This window comes from Eulemur rufifrons, chromosome 19 (assembly GCF_041146395.1).
Source record: "Eulemur rufifrons isolate Redbay chromosome 19, OSU_ERuf_1, whole genome shotgun sequence".
In the NCBI taxonomy this organism is placed as follows: domain Eukaryota; kingdom Metazoa; phylum Chordata; class Mammalia; order Primates; family Lemuridae; genus Eulemur; species Eulemur rufifrons.
Genome location: NC_091001.1, coordinates 72589439 through 72606579, shown reverse-complemented (window position 1 = coordinate 72606579; position 17141 = coordinate 72589439). Strand labels below are relative to the sequence as shown.

General features: G+C 33.5%; 1 protein-coding gene and 1 non-coding gene across 6 annotated transcripts in view; one reads left to right on the top strand and one right to left on the bottom strand.

Moving 5' to 3' along the window:
- PPP4R3B (protein phosphatase 4 regulatory subunit 3B) overlaps positions 1–17141 on the bottom strand; it is a 63637-nt gene that overhangs the window by 14130 nt on the left and 32366 nt on the right. For 3 of the 5 annotated variants that reach the window (XM_069494023.1, XM_069494025.1, XM_069494024.1), the window contains exons 8-12: positions 11774–11905; positions 9901–10003; positions 7610–7651; positions 5462–5620; positions 1823–1992 (exon numbers count right to left, since the gene is read on the bottom strand). In XM_069494023.1, coding sequence (XP_069350124.1) covers positions 1823–1992; positions 5462–5620; positions 7610–7651; positions 9901–10003; positions 11774–11905 — 606 coding nt within the window. The remainder of the gene's footprint in view (positions 1–1822; positions 1993–5461; positions 5621–7609; positions 7652–9900; positions 10004–11773; positions 11906–17141) is intronic. The other 2 variants (XM_069494027.1, XM_069494026.1) reach the window with 2 other exon arrangements.
- Positions 149–295, top strand: LOC138400453 (small nucleolar RNA SNORA12). The gene has a single exon (XR_011236333.1). It is a non-coding gene; the product is annotated as a small nucleolar RNA SNORA12 (small nucleolar RNA).

Below are 17141 nucleotides of genomic sequence, written 5' to 3'. Positions count from 1 at the left end.
ACATTTAAATATAATACAATGCTTGTTAGGAGACAGACTTAAAAAATTTTTTTTTGTAGTTCCAAAGCTGATCAAAAAAAGTTTTTCAAAATCACCTTCCAAAAATAAATGTCCTAGTTTCTTTACTCATAAGTCAGGACTCCACAGAAAACTTGGAAAAAAGTTTTCGCACATGTGTTAAGTTTTGAAAGGGGCCTACCTCTGCCACATATATTATATAGAACCTGGCAGAGGCTTAAAGACAAAGAGAGCTCTCTCAAGCCCTTCCTGCATAAGAGACTGGCTCCCTACATGTGGAAATAGAAGATAAAGAAAACAATGTCTTATCTAAATAAAAAGAAGATAAAGAAAACAATGTCTTATCTAAATAATAAGCATAGATTCCTCTGACTATATTACATATGCAGATCTGATAAAGTATCCAAAATTCCACTTTTCTATTCCTGCAGTCTTCCAGCAGTATAATTGTGAAATAAACTAATTGATAGCAAGAAATACAAAGGCAACTTCTCTGAAAGATACACCACAATCCAGTTGCATTAAGGTCTTTTAAGTCTTTAAGCTAGTTCCCGTGGACAATCAAAAACCATGCAAAGAAGAAAAATTAAGAAACCTAGATAAAATGGTTCCGTGTTATATATGGAAGAAAAAGATAAACTGAGTTTTGGGATTCAATGTACACTTACCAAATACGCAAACTTATTCTCCGAAAACATAATTCAATCATGGGAATAGGGATGGGGTTAATAATCCTATAATTCATTTTGTCAGTATCTCACCAAAATTTTAAAGGAGAAAAATATAAAATAAATTAAAAAATAAAGCTTATAAAAATATAAAAAGTTCTGATTCATTAGAACAGTGCACTGTGAACCTGGATTCAGATACCTAGTAAGCTAGTTAACCATGTTCCGTTCCTTCTTTACACTTCTAACCTCCTCATCCTTTTGGACAAATAATCTTCATATGAGGATAGAATGTTATCAGTAGAATTGTGATTTCTAAGAAGTAAAACTAGAGAATGAATTTCCAGCTTTGACTTACTTTTTTCAAGTTCCTTCTAACCATGTGGCCATTTACTCAGTGGAATGATTTCAGTGTGTATGTGTGCAGGAAAATCTGGTGTACAGGTTCCACAGTTATCTGTCTTATCCCAGTTATTCACACAGACCTCTCTCCACACAGTTTTCTGACAAATCTTTTGTTGCCTAAAACTGAGCTGGGATACAGCTTCAAGCCCTAACTGTGCCACTACCCAAATGGATGTTCCTGAATAGGTCACTTAATCACTTTAGGTCTCCTAATTCCCTCATCTATAGAATAAAGTAGTAACTTCCTGGTCTCTTCAACTTAAAATTCTAGCATTCCATCCTTTTATGCATTTTGTATCAATGTCTACCACAGGGATTATTTTTTAATCTTTCTATCCATTTTTTAATCACTACCCCTACAAGAGAAAACCACCTTTTCCTAAAAGATCAGATGAATGACTGAAATGTCTATACATGCCAAATGTGATCCTGGAACATTTGGCCAATAAGAATGGAACTGAAAAAATTGAGTAAATATGGGTTACTATGCTGAATTTCACAATTTAAAACATTAACATTACTAACCTATAACCATGTGGCAAATAAGAATAAAAAAGTAACCAATTTTTAAAATTTCAGTTTATTAGAAATAGATTCTAAGACACATGGAATAAACAATTTCAGGAGAAAAAGGGGAATGAAGAAATCACTTTGCTTACATATAATTCTTTTATTTTTATATAATTACTTCTTTACATATAATTACTAACAGTTCTTTAATGTAAACTTACCACTCTTATAAATTCAAACAACTCAATAACAGCCGAATTCAACAGATTGTACCGAGTTCCATTATCCAGAAGTGCATTTATAACTGGCTCAAAAAGATTTCCCTTGGTGATGTAACGATTATAAAATTCATCTTTAAGGCCAATTATCCGCCTCATAAAGCGAAGAGCACCTAATTAAAAATAATACAGGGAAAAAGTTGATGATCTTACTAATATTAATTATTATACAGATATTTTAAAATATAAAGAATGTACAAAGCAATGTATATGTTCTTCTAAAAAAAATTAAAACTGCACACTAAAAATAATTGGGCTTTGAGAAAAACAGCCTTGGGGGAAGACTGCTCAAAACTTGTATAACTTTGTAGCCAGACCTAATAAAAAAAAGAAGTAATTGGTATCTGGGAGAGAAATAAACTACACAGGTAGGCAGCTGGATGGCAGACAGATTAAAAAATACACAAAACCCCCAGAATGCAACTGCTTGTAGTACTCAGAGCAGTGCTGGTGGATGCTGAGACTATGCAGTGAAGGCAGCTCAGAATCAGAGGGGGCTGTCATTAAGGTGGGCGCAGGAGTGGTGCAACCTGCCAAGAGCCAAGATTGCCCTGCCTCTCTGGGAGAGGGAGTTTTAGAGACAGATACTTCTTTTTAATTTTCTGAAAACAGCCAACGAGGCTCCTAATAACTGTAAAGTAACAGGAAATCTAAAGTTTTTTTTACTTTTCTGATGAAGCTACAGTTCCATTCCCACTATTCTACCTCCCCCTTGTCTTGGAAAAATCATTTGTGAACCAACAGTGCCTCCATATTATAATGACATCATTCTCTTGTTTACCAACTGCTTGTGAGAGCTATTTTGCCTAGGTAAACATGTGTTGTGGCAGATCAGACTGTATTTGTAAAAGAACAATAATGAGTAGGCAGTATAATTTAGCTTTTCACATTTTAGAATATTAAAAAGCAATTTCCCTTTTAACTAGTCTTTTCCCTAGCTAAATAAAGTTAGCAATATTAAAGCTAAAAATTCTTATGGAAAACACAGAACTATAATTTCAAACCTTCATTTTAAAATTTGTTGGTCCTTTAACTTGTAACCTTTCCCCTAGTTTAATTTTTTCTACAGATACCACTGGCCAAATCTTTAAAACACAAAGCTTCTGATTTTGTAAGTCAGTCTCTCATTCCAATCCTCTGTTCATAGATGGAAGTCATTAAATGAAGAAGTTGTGACTGTCACAAAACGTTCTAAATATTGTTTGACAATAAAACAGAAATAGACCACATAAGGTATAATATAAATGTATGTTAACTGTACACCAAACAAGTGTGAGGAGATGAGTTAGACTTATATCACCTCTTTTTGTGGCAGGGTAAGAATAGTTTACTTAAAAGACTGAAGTACTGCCAAAGGTATGGGCAAACAGGCACTCTCAGACACTGCTGGAAAATGAACTGAGATGCACACAAAACTATAGTTACAACAGCACTGCTTATAATAAAGGAAATTCTGAAACAATATAAACATTTAAATACCGGAAATTCATTCAATTATGAGATATCCATACTAAGGGGAGTACTCTGCAGTCATGAAAAAGGACTATTTATAGAAAGCCAAGTAGGAAAACATAAGACTATCAATCCTTCTAAAATTAATCTAAAAATATAATTCCAATCAAGATGAATTGGATAAAATTATTTTTAAGTTATTGTGGAAGAACAAATGTCAAAGAACCAAGAAAATTATGAAAAAGAAAAGTGAGGGGGGGCTCAGTAGGTAATAACCTTACAAGAGAGACACTATAATGGCATAAGGATAAACACTGCCCTTATTTCATCTGGTGAAATTATAGACAGTCCAGAAATAAGACAAGTATATATGTTAACTTATTGTATGACAAAAGTGATATTTCAATTCAGAAGGAAAAATATGGTTTCTTTAATAAAGGTGCTGGGATAGTTGGCTAAATATGTATAGAAAAAAATAAAGCTAGACCTTCACTTTAAACTATATGCAAAAATAAACCAGATGTATTACATGTATAAATGTAATAATGGAAATAATAAAAATATTAGAAGAAAAATGATAATATCTATATAATCTTAGGACATAGAAGACTTTCCTAAATAAGACAAAAAAATTCAAGAGTCATAAAAGGAAAAGAAAGATATTTTTGCCATCATAAATAATTTTTGAAGGTATATGAAAAATCCATAAATAAAAGGCAAAGACAAAAGATAAACAAGAAAGACGTTTTCTCCTCCCCAAAACATGATAAATTGTTAATATCTCTAATATACAAAGAGCTCTAAGAAAAAGACAACAGATAATTCACAACAAATAAAAATGCAAATTACACTAAAACATAAAAAGATGCTGTTGGGGAAAATGCAAATTAGAACAAAAATGGCATACCGCATTTCTATCATCAGATTGATAACATTTTAAAAAGCAGTAACGTCAAGTAGCAGGAGAATGTCAAGTGTTCAATCTTTTGGGAAAGTAATCTGGCAGCTACAAGTTAAATTAAAATTTAAAAGGATATATTAAAAAGTATAAAACATATAAGCATTTTGTCTTGACAATCCCATTTTTGAGTATCTATCTTACAGAAATAAATAAATCAGTATTTAAAAGATGTATGTGCTATACTATTTACTACAGTGTAGTTTGGAGTGGCAAAAAAGCAAAAACAATCTTGTAATCCATCCACTGGAGAACAGTAGAACAATTTGTGGAAGAGCCACACTATGAAATCTTACTCAGCTATGTTCAGGAACAAAATTAGTCTACACCATATAAATCAACCTAGAGTAGTATCAAGAAGCTGAGAATGTGTTAGTGTGATCCTGTTTTCATAAGAACAAAAAACAAAAAAAAATTCCATATACATGTGTGAATGTATTTATATTAACTGGTACAAGTATTGAAAAAAGAATGAAAAGAAATAATGCAGGCAGTTAACACTGGCTACCTTAAGGCCACAAAACTTAAGAAGGCTTGGGAGATTAACATTTTCTCTATACATTAAATTAAATATGTGTCTGTGTGTGTGTAATTTTTAGAGGTGAGGTCTCACTATGTTGCCCAGGCTCGTATCAAACTCCTGGCCTCAAGGGATCTTCCTGCCTCAGCCTCTTGCGTAGCTGGGATTACAGGCCTAAGCCTCTGTGCCCAGTTTACATTTTAACTATAATCTTTATGGTCAGGATAAAGACATAAAGCTCTTTTCATTTGGGCAGAGAGGGTTGTTTCCTTATCTCCATTTGCATGTGAAATTGTGAAGATGAAAGAGAAGTTTACAGTTTCCAAAAACCAACACTGAAGCAAATATAAGGATAATCATAGTCACTATTAAATGACAGTTGGATGAAGCATATATAAAAGACACCAGGACTGGTTCTCTTAGTGAAATGCTGTCATTGCACATGGTGTTGTATCACAACAAAACTTATGCTAACTTAATCTAAATGTGAGTGGGGAACTACTACAACCTACCTTTAAATAAGAACAGAAAACAAGAGAGTAGGACTTCTCACAATCATCTCAATAGAATATACACTGCTGAAACATAAATTAGTAACTTCAGCTTTTATCTCTATTAAAAATATTGTTTCTTAAAACATTTTTATACTTACACAAGGCCAGAAAAGTGTGCTTTGAGTTCATCAAGACCAAGACTCTTCTTAGCAAGTCCTTGTTCATAATATAGTTTTTTATGTGATATGTGTGATGTTCCACACAAAATGTGAGTAACTCTAAAATTAAGGCAAGTAGCTGTGCTGTTTGATAATTATCTACAAAAGAAAGTCATCTCATGAAAATAAAATATTGGATACATCTAAATAGAGAATAAAGCTTACATCCTATATTTTAGAGAAGTTAAATTGTATTTCCTCATTATATCAATTAAAAATGCTATAGATTTTTATTTTTTCATTAAGCAGAATCTCCAGCAGTATCTTATCAGTTTTACCTACTAGACAGATATTTTTCTAAGATTCTTATATGTATAAAATATTAAATGATACTAACAGGAAGAAAATCTCAATAAAAATCTATAAACATGATGATAAAATCTTCACTCCACTGAGGTTTTCTTGGTAATGTTTCCTTAATAAAAGTGCTGTCATCATTAATATTAATAAATCTATAAAAGGGTCCATAGGAAACAGAAAATACCTCACACATTTTGCTTAAAGTGACTCTATACAAATTTCCCAAGAAAAATTAATATGCTTTTTAAAAAGACGTTTTTAAGAAAAGGATATTTTTGGCTATCTGAATATCAAGTGAAAAATATTACATCAAGACTTTTTAACAATTTTTTAAACATCAACTCACATGATATCCACAGAGAGAGGCTAATAAACTAACTTTTTCCCCCACCTCAAGAGGCTTTGGTTTACACATTTATGGAATAGTTTTGAATTGCTTCCTGAATACCAAATTTTAATGTATGTCAGGGGCTTATATGGACAATCATTTACCCTACAACAAATGCTTTAGATAAAGAAATATTACTGTGAAGAAATTATGAAATCATAGCCTTAGAAAATAAAAAAAATAACTGACATCATCTAGTACAACTATTTTATTTACTCAAAATTATAGACATAAATATTTTGTAAAACTACAATGCTATCAGGAATAAATCAGCATAATTTTTAATAACAGAATAGCCATCAAATACACAAAATAACAATTCTGGTTTTTCAAAAATCATTTCTACTTTAAATGCAAGTAAAGGGTTTCACTTGCTCCAGACCAATTTGTATAACAGCCAGGACTATAGCCAAAATTTGAACTAGACCCTCATCATTAAAAACAATTCCTCTTTAATTCCCAAATTTTATTTACAAAAGACTTATTTTTTTATTTTTTTGAGACAGAGTCTCGCTCTGTCGCTCCGAGGAGAGTGCAGTGGTGCATGTCATCACAACTCCCCGCAACCTCAAACTCCTGGGCTCAAGTGAGCCTCCTGCCTCAGCACCGCCAGTAGCTGAAACTACAGGCGTGTGCTACTACGTCTGGCTAATTTTTCTACTTTTAGTAGATATGGGTCTCACTCTTGCTTAGGCTGGTCTTGAGCTCCTAAACTCAAGCAATCCTCCTGCCTTGGCCTCCCAGAGTGCCAGGATTACAGGCCTTGAGCCACCGCGCCAGGCCTACAAAAGACTTTTTTAACAATGATCTACAGAGTTAAATAAATGTCTTGTTTCAGTTTTCTAAATTAGGACAAGAAATTACCCACATCTCTAATTAATCCAATTTCCAAACAGCTTCCTATTTGAAACTGGCTTTCCTGGAGCTTTGACAAGCATGATAGAAAAGACAGGATGCTAGGTATACACAACACACTTATCTTCAGTAATATCAGGCCCATACCTGGTATGTATGTTCTAAGTAGAAGCAACTGAGTTCAGATTCAGATTGAATAATAAGTGTAAGGAGGTCATAAAGACTAGTTCCGAACTAACTAGTCTTTGTTTACTAGATTTCAAAAATAGGAACTAAATCCTCACCTTTCAGAAAACGTCTCTCAAAACAATGTCAAAAAGCAAGCTATAAATTTACAGAAAAAACCAAAGAAATTCCAACTAGTTTTCTATCTTTTATGTTGGACAAAGTGCAATTTTTTCTTTACAATAAAGAAAAAAAATCTATGCTTGGGTTTTGTTTTTATGCTAAAGTATGCTTTTCTTAGCCTCATATAATGCATTATAATCTGAGTAGGAAAAAGCTTATAATTTGCATGAGTTCATAAAATATGAATTTATACTTACCGGGACAAATTGTGTTGTTTTTGTTAGATCCAACTATATTATCTAATAAAAAAAATTAAAGTCAGCTACTTCAGTAATATCATCTCACATTTCCCTTTAAGTACTTTATAATATACAATGCATGTCTTCATTCATAATCTCCTTTTACCCTCAAAATAACCATCAAGAGTTGGTTGCTTTGGTTGAATACTATACCTATCTCTGCAATTTTTTACAGAAATGGGTACAGATGTGAAATTATTAAGATAACATACCAAAAATGTTCTAATAAAAAAATAAGATTATAACCAGAGATAAAACTGACGTATCTTGTTTTACCTTCTCCTATTCACCATCCAACAATTAGGATATGTCTTCGCATCTCATTTTTAAAAACAGAAAATACAGGAATTTTTAAATCTCCACAATAAGACATATGTTAACACTGTATTTATGCTTTGAATTTTTTAAAAAAATAAATTAAGTAGGCCATTATAAATAAGTTCTGATTTCTAGGTACACACCCTAGAGCACATCTAGGCACATGTGCAGAGAGAAACACAAGAATGTATCCTGGAACACTATTTGTAATAGCAAAAAGCTAGAAACAAATGGACATTAGAAGCAGAATATCCCAATTACAGCATACTCACGTAAGAGAATACTACGTATGAGTTAAAAATAAGTAAAAATTTTAGGTATCAATATGACTAGATCTCAAAAATAGTGGATACAAAGAAAAAATGCAGAATATGTATAACAGTAAATTTATATCAACATTGAAAATATGGAAAATAATACCATATCATAACAACATAAGCGAATATAGGAGTGATAAACTCCAAATTCAGGATACCCTGATAGTTGGCGGAGTGGGGGTGGGAATAAGGATGTGAAGGGGCACAAAGGAAACTTTAATTGTATCTGTAACATTTTTTACTTTTTAAAGAATCTGAATAAAAATATGGCAAGTTAGTTTTGATAAAGCCAACAGGGAGTATATGGGTGTCTGTTATATTATTATCACTGTATTCCTGTATCCTGGAAGTATTTTATTTTAAAATGAACATTAGAAATGCATTTATTTTAATTTATATAAATGGAACCATTCTGCAATAAAACCTTCTGTGATGTGCTTTTTACCCATTCACCTTTATATTTCTGAGAATCATTTGGTTGATATACCCAAATTCAATCCAATTATTTTAACTGCTGTATATTATGGCATCATATGACCATACCAACTATACCACACTATTCATTTTCCTACCACAAACAATGCAGCAATGTTCTTATATCTGTCGTGGATATGCACATTCCTGAGAATCCCCATATACTCTGAAATGGAATTGATGGTATTATGTAGTGTGTGCTCACGTTACAACTTTATTAGTTTTGTAAAGATTCTCTTAACTGACCTCCTCTTAACTGACTCATCAGGTTAACTAACATTCACAGATAGTGGCTAATGTTCTATAACGCCCCCACATATTTCTGATTTCACCAATTGAGTTTTATGCTTATAAAAATACTTTGTTTATGTTAGTATGTATTATGGTAGTATGATAATTTAAATATTGCAGACTGATGAAATCTAAGAGAACTATAATATCTATGGCTAAGATGAATACAGTAGAACTCAAAAAACTGTCTCCAAATTAGAAATACACAACTATGAATACTGGATGGATACATTTAAAACCATAGTAGGATTTTGCACTCACAGTGCTTTAGAAATACCTTTAGGTTTTCACTCTATTCTAGTAAACTGGAACCTGAAACCTAAAATTGCAGCTAATGATGTATAGTTTATATAAGAAAGATAACATGGAAATGCAATTAAAAATACATACTAAAAAGCCTTGCCCCTTATATATATATCTAGGCATATGATTGTGCATTTAGAGGTTATGTTAAAATGTTTATACTGTCTATTCCTACTCACTCTAGTTATCAACTCTGACAACTTGGAACAACCTCCTTTTGCTATGTGTCTACATTTCTCTCACACTGAGATAACATTTTGCCTCATTTTCCTTTTTTTTTTTCAGTGCTCTACATGGTCAGAAAAACTTCTCTAGTAATGAATTAGAAATGATGACTGGAAGTATAGCCTTGCCACATTTTCTTTATCATTCTCTTCCATAGCCACTAAGAAACAAGGGAAATCATGATTTTATGCTACAGTTTAAATTTTTTAGTAGTAATTTCCCTGTCATATAAAACACCAAGTAAACAGCCTATTGGCTTTAATATTTATTTTATCCTTCTTTAAAAACAGAAACCATAAGCAGATAAATAAGAAACCCTACCCTTTTCGCATTTGTCTTCTGAAGTATTGGTCAAAAGTGGTGCTGTGAGAACGTGCATACAATGGTTGTAGAAGAAATTTAGAAATTCACTTTTTTCAGTTTTCTGAAACATACAGAATTAAAAAAAATACTTTGTTAATTTTGTAATAAAACATCTTCAAGAATTAGCAGTGCAGATCATTTACAGATACTTTAAGATACTGTGAAAAAACCAAAAAGTAGTTATATACTGTGAAAGAACCAAAAAATGAGTTATATTCACTTTAATCTTATTTCTACATAACTGAAAATCAAGTCTACTTCACATTATATACTAAATAAAAATGAAAGAAAGATAAGTATCAGATAGCATCATAAAAATTTTTCCAAGGAAAATTATTCGAATCAATTTTCTTTTCAAAAGGTCTTAGTGGCCAGGCATGGTGGCTCACATCTGTAACCCTAGTACTTTGGGAGGCTGAGGTTGGAGACTGCCACCAGCCTGAGCAAGAGACCCCTGTCTCTACAAAAAATAGAAAAATTAGCTGGGTGTGGTGACGTGCCTGCATCGTCCCAGCTACTGGGGAGGCTGAGGCAGGAGGATCCCTTGAGACCAGGAATTGGAGGCTGCAGTGAGCTATGATGACGCCACTGCACTCTAGCCAGGGTGACAGAGCAAGACTCTGTCTTCATAAAAAAAAAAAAAAAAAAAAGAAAAGAAAACAAAAGAAAGTGTGATTTGAAATGCAATGAAGAACCAATCAATCTTGTACAACATGGCGACTATGGTTAATAACAATGTATCATATACTTGAAAATTGCTAACAGAATAGATTTTAAGTGTTCTCATCACATATAAATAAAAAACACAGACAAAAAACAAATAATATGTAAGTCAGAACAGCATGCACCATGATCACCACTATTGATCAATTCCTTTCTTTGCACAGTGTATTGATTTTTCTCCAAGAATGTAACCAAAAAAGGGACTTTATAAAATTCTCTCATGTTTAAAAATAATAACATTCAAGTGAAAGGAAAGAATATTTCAATCTGTTTTTGAAGAACAAACACTTTCAAAAAGAAAAAAAAAAAGAAAAAAAATGCAATCAAGCCATTTGATAGCAATTTAACTGCTTAAAAATCAGAACCCCAGATTTTACCAACATAAAGTTGGTAAGAATCCAGAAAGAATTTTAAAACCCATTGGATCAATTTATCAAGCCACTAGATGAATAGATGAAATTTAGATCTATTTTTTTAATTTAAAAAGTTTATAATTGGAAAACAATGTCTTTTGATTTTTTGCTACTATTTTTTACATAATTGAGACCATAAACTTGTAATGATTTAAAAACAATGTACATATTCTGTGATTGAGAGAAAATACTATATATGGGAAAAAAATTCCTCTACATTGAGATAACCACTATTAATATTCTGGAGTACTTAATCTTTAAGTATTAAGGATTTAAGGACTTAATCCTTACATATTTTTTATGACAATACGCAGCTGAGCTCACTCAGTATACATTAATTTTTTCCCCTTTTAAAATTTTGATAAAACCAAACAACAAAAAATTTACCATTTGAAAAGTTACCATTTTTAAGTGTTCAGTTCAGTAGTGTTAAGTATATTCACAATGTTGTGCACTAATTTTTAAGAAATTAACACACAGAGGCCAAGGGCCATAAACAGAATACCTAACAATTTACTAAGATTTTAATAGATTACTATCTTGTGTTTTGCTGCAAATGAATTGCTAAAAGAATACCACTGCTACCTGAATACCAAATGTACAAATAACTTAAGTATTTGCTATTTCTCAAAATTTTATTATAAAACCATCTAAAACTGACTAGGCCAAAACATTTTTATCTCAGGGTTTCTTACATTAGTTGTGGCCAACATGTTCTCTGGATCAATTAGAGTACGAAGAAGTCCCATTAACTGAACAGCACCTCCTAGCTCAGGATCAGTATCACAGATCATTTGTTCAATTACTACATTAATAAGAAGGATATCCTGAAAGAAAAAAGTTTCCTTTAGACCTGGTTTGGATATGAGACAAATACATCATTTGAAAGAACAAAATCAGAATCACATAGAGCAAAAACAAAGAATGGAAGAGCTTAACCTTTTTTTTCCTAATGCTTTCAAAGTTCTATAAACATAGTAGAATGAAAAATCCCACTCCAAAAAAAAAAGGGGGGCGGGGGAAGGGGAAAAAAAAAAAAAAAAAAAGGCAGAGCATGCCCCAGGCTTACAGAGAAGCAGAAAACAAAATCACTTACTAGTGATTCTTGCTCACTGGAGATTCTAAGAGATTCTTGTTCTAGGTTTCAGCCTTAGGCATGAATTTACAGGTCGACTAAACAAGCAAGATCACATACCATGTGACCCTAAAACATAGATTATATCAGCCTCTAACTAGAAAATCCTTCCTAGCAAAAAAAAAAAAAAATGACAAAAAATAATCCAAAACTCTCCATAGGAAGTAAGCGAACAGTATGCTACACAATGATCTAATGTCAAACAGGTTTGCTGTTACATCAGTAACATGCTCTTGGGTCTTAATATAAAGGGCTAGAGCCAGATGACGTGGCTCACACCTGTAGTCCCAGCTGCTTGGGAGGCTGAGGCAGGAGGATCACTTGAGCTCAGGAGTTTGAGGTTGCAGTGAGCTATGATGACACCACTGTACTCTAGCCAGGCGACAGAGCAAGACTATGTCTCAAAAACAAAACAAAACAAAAACATAAATAAACAAAAACTAAAGGGCTACAAAGGCGGGACATGGTGGCTCACTCCTGTAGTCCCAACACTCTGGGAAGCCGAAGTGGGAGTATTGCTTGAGACCAGGAGCTGGAGACCAGCCTGAGCAATATAGCATGAGTACAAAACATAAAAAATAAATAAATAAATAAATAAATTAGCCAGGCATGGTGGTTCCAGTCTGCAGTCCCAGCTACTCAAGAGGCTGAGGCAGGAGGATCACTTGAGTCTAGGAGTTCAAGGCTGCAGTGAGCTATGATCATGCCTGCACTCCAGCCTGGATGACAATGAGATGCTATCTAAACAAAAATTAATTAGTTAATTAAGGAATAAAGGGCTACAAAGCAGCTTGCAGTTACAAAATGTATTTGTATTCTGCCTATATATTTTTTTGAGTAGAAATCCTAAGACAAAAAGTTATTGTACATGCCAAAGGAAAAAGTTTTGACATCAATTCAGTAAATTTGAGAATATGTTTATTACTAGAGGAAGAAAGGTGGTAAATGAAGGAGAATGAAATAAGGGAACTGCATGAAATCAAGATAAATGTCTGAAATTGGGAGAATTCTACAAAGTCATAAAAACAAACTCTTGGCATAACACACTTTTTGTTACTGCTAATTTTGTTTTGCTAGCAAAAAGCAAATTTTGCACACTATGCTGTCCAAAAATAATATTCCCTTGTGAAGTTGTATCTGACCTCAAAGGCAAAGAATCAACCAAACTACAGCATCTTCACTGTTTAAAATGGGAACTTTACCCTCTATTATATTTCAAAATTTGAATGCCAATGAATCAATTCTATCATGGCATCAGAAACAGAACGAATTTCTTCAAAGAGGAATTATGAAATAAAATTCACAGAACTACATTATTAAATCTAGACACAAGCCTATTTCAATTAGAGGGGGAAAAGCAGAGTCCACATTAATCTGCTTCAGCTTCTTATTCTGGCACGTTTACCAAAACATACCTCATATAAAATATTAAGATATTACAAAAAGGTGAAGAAAGTCAATGAGCTTTCTTCAGACCAGTACTATGATATTTTCTTACTTTAAGTTTACATCAGTGTACAAAACTTGGACTCTACCAATTAATTAGCACTTTGAATAATTTGCTCAACTATATATAACAATAATCCTCTTACATAAATTCATTCATTTAAAACTAGGCAAAAATAATCACAAATGATAGATTTAAGTTACATCTAAATAGAAACAGTGTCAAGAAGACTTAAGGTGTAGCTTATATACTGAAATGTTATTTCCACATACACTCTTCAAATTTTTGACTAGTGTCTTCTCTCTCAAATATAGTTTCTGACAAATCCTGCTTCCCGTAAGTACCAATGGCAAAACTCTGTGGGTGTACAAGCAAAGATAAAAGGGGAAAAGACTGAGATGACTGAGATAAGTGATGACTGACAGTCCCATAATGTGGTGACTTGTGGAAGTGAAAAAAGACAATGTATATTATTTTGTAGTGAAACACAGCTAGAGAGAGCTACATATTTTTCAAGAGATAAGAATTCTCTGCCAAAGATATAAACACTACTGGATATTATTCCTTATAACTTTTTCAAGGTACTCAAATTTGAGACAGGAAGGGCACATCATGGAGCATTTGGCATCATGGAGCTGCGCAGTGACATGAATAAAACAAAATTTTTATTAGGTAAAACTATTACAATTTGGCTTTTCAAAAATTTGCAGGCAGGCCAAGTGAGGTGGCTCATGCCTGTACGTACTCCTGGCACTCTGGGAGGCCAAGGTGGGAGGATTACTTGAAGCCAGGAGTTCGAGACCAGCCTGAGCAAGAGCGAGACCCCATCTCTACAAAAAACAGAAAAATTAGCTGGGTGTGGTGATTAAGTTTTGTATTTTTTGTAGCTCAGGCTGGTCTCAAACTCCTGGCCTCAAGTAGTGACCTTAAAATAAACCATTATAGAGTAACCTCAGTGAATTAATTCCAATCCCAAGGCACCAAAATCTATTCTAGAGAACACCCTCTTAGTATATAGTCTTAAAAGGTTCTAACAACTTCCTTCCTATTAGTGCTTGCTTATTCCTATGGTTTCTTTGATTTACTTCTCTCAAACCGCTACTGTAGCTTCTGCAAGTATAACCTTCGATTCAAAATCAGCCTTTAAATGCTACTGTCATTTACCTACAATATTCTGAGAAAGGAGTCTTAAACCAGGAGTTGGCAAACTACAAAACTAACCAGCTGGTTGCCTGCTTTGTAAATGAAGTTTTATTCATTGTAAATTAATGTATGTAAATAAATGTTTATTAGAACACAACCATGCCTATTCATTTTCAAACTGTCAACAGCCAGTTCATGCTACAGTAGAGAATGTGTAGTAGTGACAGAGACTATAGGGCCCACAAAGTCATATTTATTATCTGGCCCTTGGAGAATAGCAACATTTAAGTGAGTTTAACCACAGTTGCTGGGAGATATTTCAGAGTTAGTTCTTTCTAAATCAAAGTTTTAGAAAAATGATGCTCCTTTTGGTTTCATTCACTCCAACCTCAAACCATTCTTAGAAGCACATACTTTCTTTGTTTTTAAAGTACATTTAAGTGGGTTTAAGATATTGCAATAATCACCAAAATGATTACCAACACAGGGGAAATCTGGGGTACCTATGTACGTAATTCAGAATTTATTCAGATTCTGTGCTGACATCTCTATTTTCTGGTTGGAAAAAAGAAAGAACATATCTTATTTAATTGATTCTAAGACAGGTTTCTTAAAAATTTTAACCTCTTAAAATTGAGATTCATTTTGTAATTAATGTCATTCTATTGTCAATATCAGCTAAGTGGTAATCATGACAAAATTAGATGAATATCTTCTGACATTTTCTGGTAAAATCAAGAAAACATTAGCATCTGTGGATCTTAGCTTTGATGAATACACTAAATAAGAGAGAGAAAAAAATGAAAAGATCGAAGAATATTCTGAATTAGTAGGGTAAAAATAACTGACGGATGTTGTGGAAACATTTCCAGTTTGTTTTTTTAATGTAAACACAAGAATTTAATAAAAAGTCTGTGTATGTAATTTAATAATTCTTAGCAGCAACCTAAATGAATGCTACTGGTATTGTGTGTACACGTGCGCATGCCTGCGTGTGTGTGTGTGTGTGTGTGTGTGTAATACAGTCAGCCTTCCATATTCACAGAGTCTGTACCTATGGATTCAACCAACCACGGATTGAAAATAAATACTGGTCGAGTGCAGTGGCTCACGCCTGTAATCCTAGCACTCTGGGAGGCTGAGGTGGGTGGATCGCTCGAGGTCAGGAGTTCAAGACCAGCCTGAGCAAGAGCGAGACCTCGTCTCTACTACAAATAGAAAGAAATTATCTGGCCAACTAAAAATATATATAGAAAAAATTAGCCGGGCATGGTGGTGAATGCCTATAGTCTCAGCTACTTTGGGAGACTGAGGCAGTACAATCGCTTAAGCCCAGGAGTTTGAAATTGCTGTGAGCTACGCTGATGCCACGGCACTCACTCTAGCCCAGGCAACAAAGCGAGACTCAGTCTCAAAAAAAAAAAAAAAAAAAAAAAGAAAGAACGAAAATAAAAGAAAATAAATACTCAGGGGCGGGGAGAAAATGGTTGCATCCATACTGCACATGTACAGATTTTTTTTTCTTGTCATTATTCCCTAATACAGTATAACAACTATTTATACAGCATTCATATTGCATTAGGTATTATAAATAACCTAGAGATGATTTAAAGTACATGGGAAGATGTACACAGCTTATATGCAAATTCTACACTATTTTGTTAAGAATAGTTGAGCAAAAGTGGAATTTGGAAACCTGGGGTGGGGGGGGTGTAGGGGGTTGAACCTGGAACCAATTCCCCACAGATATCAAGGGATGACTGACTTTATGTGTGTATATATAAAAAAACCCAATACTTCCTTATATATATATAAAATCCAATACTTTTTTCAACCCATTCTAACATATTGGAAGAGTGTAACAGTAGCTCCTCAAATTCTACAAAAGTTAATGGTCTAACTCCTTAAATCAGTGAAATGGCAAAACAGCCTGAAGAAAGAAAACTTAAGTTCTTTAAAAGCTGGGGGTATTTCCTGAATGTTAACAATTGGGGAATCTATGTAAAGGGTATCTGGGAGTACAAGGTCTTGCTCTGCCGCCCTGGGTAAAGTGCAGTTGCATCATCATAGCTCACTGCAACCACAAACTCCTGGGCTCAAGTGATCCTCCTGCTTCAGCCTCTTGAGTAGCTGAGACTACAGGGGGCAGCCAGCACACCCAGCTAATTTTTGTATTTTTTGTAGGGATGGCATCTTGCTCTTCTTCTTGCTCAGGCTGGTCTTGAACTCATCTCAAGAGATTCTCCTGCCTCAGCCTCCCAAAGTGCCAGGATTACAGGTGTGAGCCACCACAACCAGCCTATGATTCCAACTTTTCTGTAAGCTTAAAATTATTTCA